We start from the raw sequence: 17,225 nt of genomic DNA on the forward strand, positions 1-17,225 counted from the left end.
TTTCTTCACAGTAAGAGCTGTGAAAATGTGGAATAGACTCCCTCCAGAGGCGGTACTGGCAAGCTCAGTAGATTGCTTTAACAAAGGCCTAGATTCTGTCCTGGTGTGCATCCAATTGCCTCTTGGGGGGGGGGGGGGGGGGGGATCAGGAAGAAATTGCTTCCCCTGCTGTAGCAAATTGGAGCATGCTTTGCTCGGGTTTTTTCGCCTTCCTCTGGATCAACTGTGGGTGAAGGATTGTGTACTGTATATGGGACTGTATTTTTGAAATATATACTGTAGGCCCGCACAAGCTCAAAAAGTGCCATAACCAAATGTTCAAAAAAACATTAAAAAGAACACACACAGCAGCACTTACCCATTTTCTTTGGTAGCAAATATACGTCTTGTTTATAACGGCCTTCTGGAGCATTGTACAGTTCAATTAATGCTAGAGCCTACAAGAGAGGAAAAAAATGAATGAGAGGGGATAGCCCAAAAAGAAAACAAATAATTGTGGCATGTAATTACTGAAGCTCTATCTGGTTTTGCAGTTTGTTAGGCAGAGATAGACAACAGTATTTTCTTAAGATTGGGATTTTGTTTTCACAATAAAATATAAATAGGATGTTTCTTGAGGGGCATAGCTCTGTATATTCCATACCATGAGATATACTGCCACCTACAGGAAAATTAGCACAGTATGAAGGGCCACCCCACTCCTACTAAGCAAAGCAAGAACTGGAGGAAAATAAGGAACAGCCCTTACCACAACACAACTGTGGCAGGAAATTAACCAAAACAGGAAGAGCAAACTGTGTCCCTTAACCCCTTGGCGCTAAGCATACGCAAATATGCGGCCCCATTGGACTGGGCTTTTTTCCCCTGGGGCTGCATATTTGCGTATCTCCCTTTGTTTTGGGAGCGTTCCTCATGGCGTGCTCCCAGCACAGAGTCCGGGTTCTCACAGAGAGCCACAGGCCCCATACTAATGATTGGGACGTGGAGCTCCAAATAGCTTCTGATTGACTGTGAAGCCCACCCATGTTCTCTCTGTGAATGGAGAGTTATCTGTCTTTGAAGAGAGGAAAAAAAAATGTGTATAAAAATTTAAAGGAATAATAAAAAATAAAAACCTAGATCACAGTTTGATCTAGGTCCGTGTTGTGTCAGTCAGTGAACTTCAGAGAAAGGGATTTTACGGTGAGTACAAAAATCCTATTTTCTCTTTCATTCACTGACTGACACAGCTCCATTAGTCTTGACCATAGGGATGTCCCCAAGCAGTGTCATAACGAGGGGTGGGAACAACATAAAAACTTCACCCACAACCAAGAGTGGGTAGTCACCATCTTAACTAGCCACATCAGAACTTGCTGTCAACAAATGCAACAGTGCATTGATACTCAAAGTAACTGTATTTTTAAAACAGAGGAAAGAGTGTAAAAAACTTTGCAGGCATCAGACGAAGCACTTACATTCACTTTGTAGAATTTGGTAAAAGCGTGAATGGACGAACAAGTCGCCACCTTACACACTTACGCGACTGACACTTGATGTCGGAAAGCCCAAGAGGTTCCAAATGCCCCAGTGAAATGGGCCATGACAGGAAAAGGGGGCACCTGCCCCTTCAAGGCTTAGGCCTGTACCACAATCTGTCTGATCCACATAGAAATGGTGGCCGACGAGACCCCCCCCCCCTACCTTTTTTCGGACCAGCTACCGAAATGAACAGAGAGTCTGACTTCTGTAAGGGAGCCTTGGAAGACAAATACACCCTTAGAGCATGGCCCACGTCCAGGGAATCAAGGGCCACCTCCTTAGGGTGTGTTGGTTTAGGACACAGAGATGGTAATACAATGTCTTCATTGATCTGAAACGCCGAAACTACCTTCTGCAGAAAAGAAGGTTGCGGATGCAACACCACCTTATCCTTGTGGATAACCAGATGGAGTGACTTGCAAGACAAGGCCGCCAGTTCCGAAACCCTCCTGGCCGATGTAATGGCCACTAGGAAGACCACTTTCTGAGAGAGTCAACAGGGGAATTTCCCTGATGTACTCAAACGGCGGTTTTTGAAGTGGCAATAGCATCAGGTTCAGATCCTACGGGGGTAAAGGTGGGGAGAGGGAGAGGGAGAGGGAGAGGGAGAGGGAGAGGGAGAGGGGGAGAGGGAGAGGGAGAGGGAGAGAGGGAGAGGGAGAGGGAGAGGGAGAGGGAGAGGGAGAGAGAGAGAGAGAGAGAGAGAGAGAGAGAGAGAGAGAGAGAGAGAGAGAGAGAGACACCAGGGGTCCATGGAAAAAAAAAGCTAAGGCTGATATTTGTCCCTTAATGGTGATCAAAGCCAATTTCTGGCCTACTCCTCGCTGTAGAAACAGCAGGATCCTGGAAACGGAATAGGTGCGTGGATGCCACCCTTTCTCCTCACACATGGCGATGCAGGCCTTCCAGGTAGGATGGTATATCTTCCAAGAAGAGGATTTTTGTGCCCTCAACATAGTTGAAATCACAGAGTCCGACAGGCCCCGGTTCCTTAGCACCTGGCTCTCAACAGCCATGCCGTTAAAACCAGTGATGATAAAGCAGGATGGAGAATCAGACCTTGAAACAGAAGGTCCTCTTGTAACGGTAGTCACCAGGGAGCATCCGCAACCAGGCGTACTAGGTCAATCAGTATTACTGGAATCCCCTCGGCCTCCACTCTGCGGAGCAGACGTGGTAGCAGTTTTAGTGGAGGAAAGGCATAGATCAGTCAGTACTGACCCCACAGAGCCACCAGCGCTTCTGACGCTGGATCCAAGGATCTCTTGTCCTGGATACGAATCTCGGCACCTTCCAATTGAAATGGGAGGCCAGGAGATCCACGTCTGGTGTGCCCCATCATAGGCACAGTAGCCTGAACACCTCCGGATTCCATGCCCATTCTCCTGGCTCCAGCATCTGGCGACTAAGGTAGACCGCCTAACAGTTTTCTACTCCCGGGATGTAAATGGCCAACAAGGCCTCTACATGTTGCTCTGCCCACTGAAGGATGTGAGCGACCTCCCATGCTGCAGCCATATGCAGCATTGATATATGCCACCGCTGTGGCATTGTCTGACTTGATCCTGATCAGACGCCCTCATAGTCTCATTAACCATTTGGAGAGGCACAGCCTGATTGCTCGGAACTCTAGCACATTGATCGGCAACTTGGATTCCTCGCCCGACCAGAGGCCCTGGGTCGACTGTACTCCGTGTACCCCACCCCAGCCGGTCAGGCTGGCATCCGTTGTGATCACTGTCCAATGCAGATGTAGGAACGACTTCCTGGACCGAAGTGCCGGGGACTTCAGCCACCAGAGCAGGGAGTCCCTGACTGACTGGCTCACATGAATCTGCTGATCCAGGGATAACGGAGATTTGTTAATATCTCCTTTTGCAAGACTCTGGTGTGAAACTGGGCATATGGTACCGCCTCGAAGGAGGCCACCATGAGGCCAAGTACTCGCATGCAGAAGCACAGCGACGACGACCACCTGTGGTTCATCAATAGTTTTACGGCGGCTCTGAGAGTCTGCAGTTTGTCTGAAGGGAGAAACACTCTCGCTTCCATGGAGTCCAGCAGTAAGCCTAAGTACTCCAAACGCTGGGTCGGTATAAGCACCGACCTTTTTAGGTTCAACAGCCACCCAAAATCCTGCAGGGTTTGCATGGTGATCGCCACATCCTCTAATTCTGAGGCGGAAGATGCTCTCAGGAGGAGATTGTCTAGGTAACCTATGATTGCGATCCCATGTTGTCCCAACAACATCAAAATTGGAGCCAATACCTTGGTAAAGACTCTGGGTGCTGATACCAAACCAAAAGGGAGAGCCACAAACTGGTAGTGAGTTTCTCTACTGCAAATCGCAGAAACCTCTGATGCCTGAGGCATATGGTTATGTGCAGGTACGTATCCTGGATGTCCAAAGACAGCGTCTACTGAGTGAACTGAATTCCATGAACCTCTGTACTTTTACAAAGCAATTGAGGGCTTTCAGGTTCAAGATTGGACTTACCCCTTCCTTTTTGGGGACTACACATTGGAATAGAACCCCTGGAACCTTCCTGAATCCGGAACAGGCTCCCAATAGGGCCTCCCAGTGAGCCAGGAGTAAGGGTATGCTGGAGGGGAAGAATCTGTTTGGTGGCCAAGAGAGGAACTCTATCTTGTAGCCGGAGGAAATCAGTTTGCAGACCCATTGGTCGGACAGCTGAGAGGCCCAATGGGCTGCAAACTCCCAAAGGTGACCCCCCACCGGAGAGACGGGTGGGGGAAAACCTTCATGGGGTAGCACTTTTGTCCCTCAGAGGTCATCTTGTTGGACTGGGAGTGTTTAGCCGAAGTCCCGGATGGACGAAAAAGCCTCTTTTGAGCGGAAAATGAGGGCCCTTGCCTGCGGCCTGGCTCCTTAGTCTTCCTGGCCTGTAGTAGCAAGGTACTCTTCCCACCTGTGACATTCTCAATAATGTCATCCAACGACGCTCCAAATAGCCGCTCACCAAGGAAGGGTAGATCCGTCAAGGCTTTTTTAGATGCCTGGTCCGCAGACCAGCATTTTGGCAAATCAGGCGCCGCAGCACCACTGCTGAAACTGAAGCCCTGGAGAGCAAAGGAAGCGTATACAGGGCTGCGTCAAAAACTTATTTAAGGCCGTGCACTAACTGTTCTGCTAGTTCCACACAGACGGGAGTAGCCTGCTGCTTCTCCAATTCGCGGTGCCAACGTTTTGCCCATTCAGTAAGTGTCTGCGACACAACTGCTGTGGCCAGTACTTGTCGTATTGTTGGCCCCACAACCGTAAACAAGGGACGGCCACTGACTTGGTCTTCCTGTCAGTAGGGTCCTTAAATGCAGGAGCCCCCTCTACCTGGGATAGTGGTTACTTTGTTTAACCTGGATACTGGGGGGTCCACGACCGGGGGAGCCGACCATTTTTTAAGAAGGCTCTCCTCAAAGAAGTAGCGCACCGCCATTCTTTTAGGGACCAAGAAGGTCTGTTGAGGGCTTCCCCATTCCTTGTATATGAACTTATCGAAATAAGTCAGATACGGAAACACCTTAGGTGTACAGGCTGGCTTACAGGGAAACAAAAGGGGCCACTACTTCAGCAGAGGAACCTACTGTATCCTGAATTTTCAGGGTATTACGCATAGCTGTGATAAGTGCTCCAACTAGCGCTTTTTCTTGCACGGACCTGGGCGGGGACTCATCCTCACTATCTGATCGGTTCTGGTCAGCGTCATCTGAAGCAACAAAGCAGGGGCCGCCAGTCTCAGCGGGGCCCGAGTCTGCATCAGAGCTCTCCCCGGAGGATTGGGGGGGGGGGGGGGGGCAGGGGCCGCTCTTTAGCACCTTTGTGCCCACACACCGCCTCCATCCTGGCAACAAATGTTTCAAGGACCGCCGACAAGCATCCAAAGGCACTGCACTGTTTGCAGACGAGCCAGTTGCAATTGCAGGGAGTTCTGGGGAAGAAACACCAGTTTCTGAAGCCATGATGACCCACCCTGTCTGCCACATTGGGGACTTAGGACAGGTGCACAATCCCACCCTCCTAGCTGCTGCAGACTGAGGGGCCCCCACCACAGGACTCACCACCCCAACCAAGTGCTGCACCATTCAGTTACAGGTGTCTGCATCCAGTATCAGCTCCCAGGTGTCCTGAGCAAAAAAAGCACCGTTCTGAGCAGCAGGGACCAGCGTTGAGGATAAAAATTGCGCTGGGCTACAACAAAATGGTCACCAGCCAGTAAAAGGACAGAGAAAATGGCAGAACAGCGCTATGGCGATCAGCACATGCAGCCCTCAATCTAAGGTGACAGCCCTCCAGGGGACCCCTGGCTACACCACTCAGCAGCCCATCATGTAGCATCCCCCACAGGGGGGGGGGGGATAGGGACAGGGAGAGAAGAGAGGGAGGAGAGGGACCACCTAATTGACCTCCCAGGGAATGTCCAGATGCTCAATCCCGCCGAGGCAGGGACAGCTGTACTTACCATGCGGACGAGCTGGCATCATCCCATCACAGACCCACTCTCCGAGAAGTATGGGGTGGCTGCTGGCCATGGCACACTGTGACAAGGACATTAATAGTCCGGTCATATGTGTGCCCCAGAGCGTTGTGCTCACCCGCCGCACCTGGAGCCTGAGGGGCATGTCGTGGCCGACCCAGTGCGTAGCTAGGGTCTGCACACACTCGATGGCCAGGCTGGGGAGACAAGGATCTAGAATATCCAGCCCATCACCCAGCCAGCTGTTGATAGATCACAGGATTTTAAAATCTTGTGCAAAAGGCAAACATTCAGCAAAAAAATCCCAGGACCGATGGTCCCGCAGGGAGCCTAGGTTCATCTCCTTCACTAGGCAGAAAAAAACTGAGCTGCAGGAAGCAGGCTGAGGGATTATTACCAGAGGCACTGCCCCCTGGGCAAAACTGTAAAGTTCTGTTTTTTTCACATGTATTACATGTTCTGCCTAGTCCTCTCCTGAAGGTGGCGTAATAACCCTACGGTCAAGACTAATGGAACTGTGTCAGTCAGTAAACGAAAGAGAAATCTTGTTTAAAACATGATCGCGAGCAAGTTATACTTTCTATACATTTGTTGAACATTTAAAACAATAACTGCTTTAAAAGAATTCTAAATGTGTCTGTATAAAGTGATATATTTCAAAAAATCCAAACAGGCATCGACTTTTCCTAGTTCACACATCTCAGTAGTGACACAACGGAGCATGCCCAGACCAGAAAAACTACAACTTGCCTTCCCTCGGTTGTGTTTTTATTTTTTTGGAAGTGCTGTAGTAAATTCCAGTGTTCGCAAGTCTGGAAATGTTGTTTGAAACACGGGAGCCTGTTTTCACTAAAGCCCAATTAATAAACAGTCATCAAATAAAAGTAGCCAGCAACTCCATATCATCAAGCATATTTATTTTCAAGCCTTCACAGTGAGTACAGTCAGCAGCAGAGTAGTTTAGACGATTGAGTCTAAACACTGAGTGCTGTGAACAAGGCTTATCGCCGAAACTATTCTGCTACTGACCGTACTCACTGTGAAGGCTTGCTGCTGATTGTACTCACTGTGAAGGCTTGAAAATAAATACGCTAGATGGTATGGAGTTGCCGGTTGCTTTTATTCAATGACTGTTTGGTGTGTGGGAGGACACCTCAGCTTGGACACCCTGACTGCAAACTTTCAAAGTAAGACTGTTTCCCACTGCTCTGAGCCATATGATCTTTGATCAAACCAATTAATAAACAGGCTAACATTTATGTATGTGTATATATATATATATATATATATATATATATATATATATATATATATATATATATATATATATACATACATACATACACACACACACACACATTTATTTAACCGTATACATCAATACTTGTAACTATAGAACTTTTAGTATGCAAAGACACACAAACATAGGTATTCTAAGAACTTTTAAAATGTATTTTGTAATTGTATTTAGCGGTGTTTTTTTTTTGTGTTTTTTTTGGCTTTTATACATTATTTATCTTTTCTCAATATTTAAACAATGGTAGTACCGTGTTTTAATATTTTTTTTTATTTGAAGCATACATTTTCTGCAGTATATATATTTATGTATGTACTGCCATGTGCATTGAACACGCATTTGACTTTTAGATATATTACCTAAATGATAGAAAAACTGCATGCCGCGTACACACAACCGGACTTTCCGGCAGACTAGGTCCGAAGGGATTAGTCCATCTGACAATCCAATCGTGTGTGGGCTAGTCCGATCGTTTTTCGAGAAATAAATCCGAGGGACCTAGAAATAGAACATGTTTCAAATCATTTCGAAGGACTAAATTCCAACAGTCTAAAATCGGGAAATCCATTGGTCTGTGTGTTGGTCCGATGGACCAAATATGACGCAAGGGAAGCTATTGGCTACTGGCTATTGAACTTCCTTGTTTAGCCCTGTGTACGTCATCCTGTTCAAAACTAACTGACTTTTAAACGGACTTAAGTCCGTTCGTGTGTGGCCAAGTCCGTTTGTTCAGAAGGTCCGCCGGAAAGTCTGTCGGGAAGACCATCGGACCTAGCCTGCTGGAAAGTCTGGTCGTGTGTACGCGGCATAACAGATATCTAAATCAAAACTCCCATAGCTATATTCACCAACTACACATAAATACAGTGCTGAAGCGAAATGAAAAGGAATATAAATGTCGCACTGTGTTACTAAATTCAATGTCTGTTGGTGATATGTATTCCAATACAAAGGATCATACTATTATTCCAAAAAAGGCGATCGGTGTCCCAATATTATAAATGCACTTTAACCACTTGCCGACCACTGCACGTGATATATGTGGGCACAATGGCAGCGGTGGACAAATGGGGGTACCCGTACGTCCCCTTTCACTGGCAGGGTTAGCGAGCATGCGCGCAGTGTAGAGTGTGACCATGCCCACAGGAGCTGCGGACTCGATGTCCGTCGGTCTCCCAGCGATCGTGTCACAGAGCTGCAGAACGGTGAAGTGCCTATGTAAACAAGGCATTTCCCCGTTCTGCCTTGTGTCATGACAGTGATCACTGTTCCCTGTCATCGGGAGCAGTGATCGCTGTCATGTGAGTTGTAGCCCATCCATCCCACAGGTAGAGTCGCTCCCTAGGACACACTTAACCCCTGCATCGTCCCCTAGTGGTTAACCTTTTCCCTGCCGGTGCCATTTACACAGTAATCAGTGCATTTTTATAGAACTAATCGCTGTGTAAATGACAACGGTCCCAAAAATGTGTCAAACATGTCCGTTGTATCCGCCATAATGTCACAGTCATGATAAAAATCTCAGATCGCCGACAATACTAATAAAAAAATATAATAAAAATACCATAAAACTATCCCCTATTTTGTAGACGCTATAACTTTTGCGCAAACCAATCAATATACGCTTATTACATTTTTTTTTTTTTTTTTTACATTTTTTTTTTTTTTTTTTACCAAATATATGTAGAATACATATTGGCCTAAACTAAGGAAAACATTTTTTTTTTTTATATATTTTTGGGGGATATTTATTATAGCAAAAGGTAAAAAAAAAACGTTTTTTTTTCAAAATTGTCGCTTTTCTTGTTTATAGAGCAAAAAAATAAAAATGGCTGAGGTGATCAAATACCACCAAAAGAAAGCCATTTGTGAGAAAAAAAGGACACCAATTTTGTTTGGGTGCAACATCGCACGACCACGCGATTGCCAGTTAAATTGATGCAGTGCAGAATCGGAAAAAGCTCTCTGGTCAGGAAGGGGGTAACATTTTCCAGGGCTGAAGTGGCTAACCAGTTGCCGACAGGGTCATAGCCTAATGACAGCTACAGTGTGGTTGGATAACTCTGGTAAGGCCGTTATATGATGACCTCCCAGATCTGGTGTGTCACGGATCAGGGTAAAGAGCCAATGACAGCAGCCCTTTACTACGTGATCACTCCGCCCAATGACGGAGTGATCACTTGTAAATAGAGCATATCTGGTTCCTCCCCTCTCCTCGCACCATACAGCATGCGAGTCAAGGAGGGAGCCGATGCAGCAGCGCTGTGGGCTGGATCTGAAATGCCCACAGTGCTGATCTGTGCCCATCCCTGGCTTATCCATCCACATTCATGCTCATCCATGCTCCATTCTTGGCTCATCCATCCACATCCATGCTCCATCCCTGGCACATCCATCCACATCCATGCTCCATCCCTGGCTCATCTATCCACATTCATGCTCATCCATGCTCAATCCCTGGCTCATCTATCCACATTCATGCTCCATCCCTGACTCATCCATCCACATGCATGCTCAATCCCTGGCTCATCCATCTCTATTCATGCTCATTCATGCTCCATCCCTGGCTCATCTATACGCATTAATGCTCATCCATGCTCCACCCTCATTCATTTTCATCCGAATCAGTTCTCATCAGTGCCACATCAGTGTTCATCCATGCCACCACAGTACCCATCAGTGCCTCACAAAAGTGTAATAGAAAGTCAAATTAAATTTGAAATGTATGTCCCTGGCACACCTCAAGATGTTTCTTCCATTTTGGGCCTCTGTATGTGACCGGACTGTGTAAAAGTCTCCCACATGTGGTTTTGCCATACTCAGGAGGAGTAACAGAATCAATTTTTTGCTATGTACATGCTATGTGTTAGAAATATCTTATATGTGTTAGAAATATCTTATAAATGGACAACTTTTCTTTCCACATTTTCCAAAAACTTGTGGAAAAAAATGACATGTTCAAAAGACTAATTATGCCTCATAGAATATATGTTGGGGAGTTTACTTTCCAAAATGGGGTAAATTTATGGGCGTTGCCATTGTCCTGGTGCTCCAGGGCCTTCAAAAGTGAAAGAGGTAGTCAAGAAATGGTGTGTGATTTACGTCCCTAGAACGCTTGTATGTGGCCAGGCTGTGAAAAAGTCTCACACATGTGGTATCCCCATACTCAAGTAAAGTAGCAGAATGTATTTTGGGGTGTAATTGCAAAAACAAAACAAAAAACAGAGGGTGACCACTAATCCACAGCAACAGGCCAATAGAAAAATAAAAAAACAATTTATAAATCATTAAACCTAAATCCTGGTGTAATTCTGCACCTATATGTAAACGTCCAAATAAAATAAGTAGCTATGTGTAGGAGGGTTCCACTATCATTGCAAATCGTGCCATAGGTTTTCATTCATTAATGATAATAGGCAGCCAATGGAATTCCACACCAACACTATTTGCAGCCTCTTATGAAGCGCTAAAAAACCCAAAATATAGGTGGTCTTATAGCAGTGTGTCATTAATCATCTGTCCATATGGCATATCACAGCAGCACATTGTTGAATGGCACTCAGCAACTCCAGGGTACAGCAGCATGGATTTGCTGGTTGCATCTCCACTCCTGCAGGTACATTAAGACATGTAAGGGATAAGCAAGCATTTCATACATTACATAGAGCAACCTGCAGATTTTTTGTAATACATATTGTGCATCTGCTCACATAAGTACACAGATAAATCACATGGCTTAAAGTACATGGTGGAGCAGAGGTGAAAACAGTGAATGTTTTTTCTTTTCTTGTGTCACTTTGGAATGGTGGTGTCACCCTCCGAACTTAGGGCTGGTTATCAACACAGAGCTGACATTACCATTAAAAAGTGTGTGTGTGTGTGTGTGTGTGTGTGTGTGTGTGTGTGTGCACAGTAAGAAGGGTCGCTGGTTCGAATTCCAACCATGACACTACCTGCCTGGAGTTTGCATGTTCTCCCTGTGCCTGTGTGGGTTTCCTCCGGGTACTCTGGTTTCCTCCCACACTCCAAAGACATGCAGGTAGGCTAATTGGCTTCTGTCCAATTTGGCCCTAGTATATGAATGGAGACCTTGGATTGCAGGCTCCTTGAGGGTAGGGACCGATGTGAGTGTACAATGTACAGGGATAGGGAAAATTGTAGACACTCAGGTTGAACTGGATAGACTGGTGTTTTTATTCAACCTTACTATGCAAGTGTGTGTGTGTGTGTGTGTGTGTGTGTGTGTGTGTGTGTGTGTGTGTGTGTGTGTGTGTGATTTGGGCTTATTCTTCCACCCCCCTTTCCTTGCCTGCAGAACTGTATGTTTAGATAAGGGTGCATTCGTGATTTTGAAGAAGTCCACACTTTTTTTTTTTTTTTTGGGCATGATGCTCCTCAAATCCATGACAGACTGAAGGGCCCATGCTATTTTGTGACATTTTGGCTATCTTGTTTCCATTATGCTACCATTGGAGAATCACTGCTGATTGCAGGGATGAGTCACTGGTTGTGTTTTAGCACTGAGCGTGCCCAGGGACTTGGGCATTTCACGAACATATGCTTATAAAATGGTTTCTTTCTTTATGTGCATGCTAATAGATCTTTTGGTCTGTAGTGTGTGAATTGATGCACATAGCCAAGGGTCAACATAGTTAGAGAGAGATTTTCTGCCTGCAATCAGGTGCAGATACTTTAGGCATAATGAATGGACAGCTTGAATGACACTGGTGGGCATGTCCTTTATTGGGCATGGGTAGGTGGCTGCAGCATCCCCAGCCACCATGAAGAGGGGTGCCTGTACTGAGGATTCTGTACTTGGAATGGGCTGGGGGGGGTGGGGGTGGACAGAGGGCTAGGCAGGGGGTTCACTCTGTGCTGGGGAGGGGAGTTTTGTATTTAGGATTCTGTGTTGGTGGAGTCAGTGTGTACTGAGAGATCTGTGTTGGGAAAGGGGGGTGGGGGAGGTGCCGATCAGTCTGTGCTCTGAAAGTCAGTCTATTATGAGGGGTCTGTGCTGGTGGAGTCTGTACTGAGGGGGTAGGCTGGGTAGGGGGATTTATGGATGTTTGGGGAGATCTGTAGTGTAGGCGTAGTGGGTCATTTGTACTGGAAGATGGGGTCATTTTGATTGTACTCTGTAACGTGGCTTGTGTTGCGCACCCCTGAACTATAGACACAATATGAAAACTAGAGGAGATAGGATATGGTGCAGCTGTTTTTGGCAACCAATCAGCTTCTTTATTTCCCTTTTAAAACGTAAAGTATTGGGGGGGCGCGGCTACAGCGCTAGTGTATGGACACTTGAGCTGTGTGCTCCGCTCCAGCAACGGGCCCTTAACGACTTTGCAGCGACGAAAAGAGTATCCGTGTGCGATCCTGGTGACCGGAATACCCGTAGACTCGGACGATATGTCCCGCAGGAGGAAAGAGGCGGTTAAACCGAAGAAATTAGTTGATTTCTTCAGACCAGCGGAGCGCGGCCTGCGGCAAGATGGCGCCGGCGGAGCAGATTCGCCTCCACCTCCCTCATGTGGCTCCCGGACGGATGAATCAAGCCCTGAAACGACCAGTGTTCAGCGTGGACGGTCTCCAGCGGCATCCACTCCGAATTCCTGCAGCCCAGTGAAATCTAAACCCAGGCTGGAAGAAGACTGCAGACAGGTGAGCACAGAGCAGGACTCATTGGAAGACACAAGGGAGCTATCAGACCCCTTCAATGTTTTCCCCACTGCTGATAGGCCTGTCTCAGACACCATGCTCAAGGAGATGCTGCTCTACCTCCGCACTTCTATGCACGCAGACATGCTGAAGTGTGTTAGCTCCTTTAAAAACGAAGTTGGGGAGATGAGTAGCAGAGTGGAACATATTGAGTCAAAAATGGGGGACTTTGCTACTTCCCATAATACATTGATTGATGCCTTTCATGAGCAGGCGGATGAAATCGCATGGCTTAAGAGCAAAATCGCAGACCTTGAAGACAGGTCGAGAAGGAATAATATCAAAATAAGAGGAGTTCCTGAAACCGTCCTTCCTGCACATTTACAACAATATGCTAAGGAACTCATGTGTGCGTTCCTTCCCTCCACGGATGAAGCGGAGATGCAGGTGGACCGCATCCACAGGTTACCCAAACCATCCCATCTGCCAGATAATATCCCCAGGGATGTGTTAATGAGAGTGCACTTTTTCCAAACCAAGGAGAAGCTCATGTTGGCGTTTCGCAAGCAGCAGTTCCCTCCTGAAAAATTTACTCACATTCAATTGTTTGCGGACCTTTCGCAGTATACGATGCAAAAACGGAAGTCGTTGGTGTCAGTGACCAAAGCCCTGAGAAATCACAATATTCCGTACAGATGGGGTTACCCAGTGAAGCTGACTGTCACCCACGAGGACAACACCACTGTGGTGACTAACATTGAAGAGGGCCTAGCCCTGCTACGCTCCCTGGCCATCCTGCCTGTTCAAGCAGCTGACGAACCCTCTTCGGCAAAAGTGACACACTCCCCAGATGGATGGCACACGGTGTCGCATAAGAAGAAGAAGAATTCAAAGAAAAGTAATCCTTAACTTGCTTCCCTCCCGAGCCGAGGTGTAGATGGATACATATTGGGGCCTTGCAGCACTATGGAGCATTAGTGCGTTCCTTTCCCCCCCTTGTAATAATGGACGGTTTTTCCGCCCTCTGGTTCTTGTTGAATCCTGCTTTTTTACTAATGTTTTGTTCCCTTTTCATGGATATGACTTTATCCCTTTCTTTTTCCCCTTTTCATTTATGTTTCCCATGGTCTGGTCATCTTCTCCCCCTCTCGAGAACAACTAGTATGGCGAATGGACTCATACAATCGCATGGTCGCAGCAGAACCATACAGGTCATTGGTAACACCTGCTCCAGGTGTCGTGAGTATCATCCACTACCCGATAAATATGTCTTTCAAGGTAGTTTCCTTTAATGCTAACGGGCTGAATCACCCTGCAAAGCACTCCACTGCCTGGAAGGAGGCCCTCAAACTTAGAGCAGATGTCCTTTATATAAAGGAGACACATTTTGAAGCTGGTAACATACCAAAATTCCAACACAAAAACTTCCCGACCCTCTTTATGTCCTGTGCACCAAAGAAACACAGAGGGGTCCTTATTGCTCTTAGAGACTCCGTGTCCTTTGTGCTGAAAGAACTTCACACGGACCCTGCAGGTAGATACTTAATTGTACAAGGAGAGCTTAACAATAAGCCATATACCCTGGTCAATCTCTACGCCCCTAATACCCACCAAATTTGGTTCCTGCAAAGATTGTATAGAAGGATTGCAGCTATACAATGGGGCTCCCTAATTATCTGTGGTGATCACAATATCACTCCTGACTCTGCCTTGGACTCTACTACAGTCGCCAAGCGGTCTCCTCCTAAATTGCAACCTTTCCTACACGCTGCAGATGTGTATGATGTGTGGAGGTGCCAGCATGGTGACGAGCGGGACTACACATTTTATTCTTCCAGGCATAACTCGTATTCACGTATTGACTTAATGCTTGTTGACAAACAGTTGCTGCAGTCAATTTCTACATCCACTATTCATGTCATTACGTGGTCTGACCACGCCCCGGTATCCATGGTGGTGCTGGAGGGACGCACTCCTGGCCCAGCTTACACCTGGAGAGCCAACTCCCGTATCTTTCAAATGCCAGAACATGCTGCTAGCATTAGAGCGCATTTGAAGGACTACTTTGCTTGCAATGAAGGCTCGGTGGATGACCCGATGGTTTTATGGTGTGCCCATAAGGCATATATTAGAGGGGTGATGATCAAGATTTGTGCAGGGGAGAAGAGGCGGAGGACGCACAGGGTTGACCAATTGCTTACCACCATAAAAACTCTTGAATCTCTTAACAAATCTAATACTGACCCAAACTTAGCTCAACAGCTGTCCAGGGCTCGTTCCGATCTCAGACTTATGTTAATCGAGCAAAATGAAAAATATGTGCGCTCACTGCGTATGTCCTTCTACTCCTCGGGTAACAGAGCAGGCAAGTTTCTGGCACAAAGGCTTAGAGGCATTAGAACTAAATCTAGAATACCGTATATATTAGGTCCACAAGGCAATAGGAAACTTGTTAACCCGCAGGAGATAGCAGAATCATTTGCCGAATATTATGCAACACTTTATAATCTGAGCAAAGACCCAAACACTACTAATCCTACCGACGATGCCATACAATCGTTTTTGTCAAAAATTAAGTTGCCAAGGCTTGCGGAGGAACAGCTAGCTACTCTTAACTCCCCAGTGACTAGGTCTGAGATCGAAAGGGTCATTGGTACGCTCCCACTGGGTAAATCTCCTGGCCCGGATGGCCTATCCAATGACTACTATAAAGTTTTTGGTGAGCAGTTGTCTCCAACGCTGCAACAGGTGTATGCAGCGGCGGTGTCCTCGGCCTCTTTCCCTAGAGAGATGCTTAAGGCATATGTAGTCACGATCCCGAAACCTGGAAAAGAGCCCACAACCCCGGCCAATTTTAGGCCGATATCTCTACTTAATACTGATGTTAAGGTATACGCAAAGATATTAGCGCTTAGATTGCTCCCGATACTCCCTTCTATCATTAACCCCGATCAGTCGGGCTTTACTACGGGCAGACAGGCATCGGATGCCACCAGAAGGGTCATTAATATCGTCCAGTGTGCAGGGGCCTGTCGGATGCCTTCTCTGCTCCTCTCTTTGGACGCGGAGAAGGCGTTCGACAGGGTCCATTGGGGATATATGAGACAGGTTCTGATGAAGTTTGGTTTCTCGGGCCCCATACTGTCGGCTGTGTTGGCCTTGTACTCTTCTCCTTGCGCACAGGTTTATATGTCTAATATGTTGTCCTCTGTTTTTGACATATCAAATGGTACGAGACAGGGGTGCCCCCTGTCCCCCTCCATCTTTAACCTTCTAATTGAGCCATTGGCGGAGAGGGTGAGGTCCGACCCCTCCATCACTGGCTTTAGAGTACAGGGCAGGGAACATGTGCTGAATTTATTTGCAGATGACATTATTTTATTTTTAACTACCCCGGACATCTCTCTTAGACGAGTTACTCAGACCCTGAAAGAATTTGGAGACATCTCCTTCTATAAAATTAATTCGACTAAATCCTTAATCTTAGGCCTAGATGTCCCCCCCCCCCCCTTTAGAGGCTGCACTGAAAAAGGAATTCCCTTATAGTTGGAGCTCAGAACACATTACTTACCTGGGCATTAAGGTAACAAAAGAACTTAAGCAATTGGCCCCTTCTAACTTCTCTCCCTTATTGACAAAACTTAAAACAGAAATCGCCCAACTGAATAAAACCGAATTAACCTGGACGGGAAGGTTAGCCACCTTTAAAATGATTATCTTACCACAGATTCTGTACATGTTCCGAACCCTCCCAATCCCCCCCTTAGGAGAGGTCCATTTTGGACCCTTTAATGCGTTACTCAGACAGTTCATATGGAGAGGCAAAAAACCGAGATGCGCTAAATCACTACTGGTGAAGCATAGACGAGCGGGAGGGATGGGGCTAGTGGACCTCCGGGATTACTACAGGGCCTCACTACTTACACAAATCAAACATTGGCTTAAACCCTCATGCGTGACCCCCTGGGTCGAGTTGGAGAGAGCCCTATGCCCGACAGGTGACTTAAAGCTATTGCTTCTCTTAGACACCCTGAAACCATACTCTGTGCATGTCCTTCCTCCCACCATCCAGGCCTCCCTGTTGGCCTGGAGGACTCTCCCTAAACTAGCTCTAGAGGGGCAAGAAACCATGGAGATCCCCGTACCCTTAAAAGTTATTTCTTACATAGTTCCCAACCTTTCTATGGTTAAATGGCATGACAAGGGAGTTAAATTCATTGCTGATTTATACACTGCGTCTAGGCCCATTGCCTTTG

General features: G+C 46.7%; 1 protein-coding gene across 1 annotated transcript in view; it reads right to left on the bottom strand.

Moving 5' to 3' along the window:
• LOC143984135 (S-adenosylhomocysteine hydrolase-like protein 1) overlaps nt 1-17,225 on the bottom strand; it is a 521,010-nt gene that overhangs the window by 71,276 nt on the left and 432,509 nt on the right. Inside the window, exon 12 of the mRNA XM_077484446.1 lies at nt 359-437. Coding sequence (XP_077340572.1) covers nt 359-437 — 79 coding nt within the window. The remainder of the gene's footprint in view (nt 1-358; nt 438-17,225) is intronic.

The sequence above is a fragment of the Lithobates pipiens genome, unplaced genomic scaffold, assembly GCF_037356315.1.
Source record: "Lithobates pipiens isolate NorthernLeopardFrog02 unplaced genomic scaffold, aLitPip1_a1.2 Scaffold_16, whole genome shotgun sequence".
Lineage (NCBI taxonomy): Eukaryota > Metazoa > Chordata > Amphibia > Anura > Ranidae > Lithobates > Lithobates pipiens.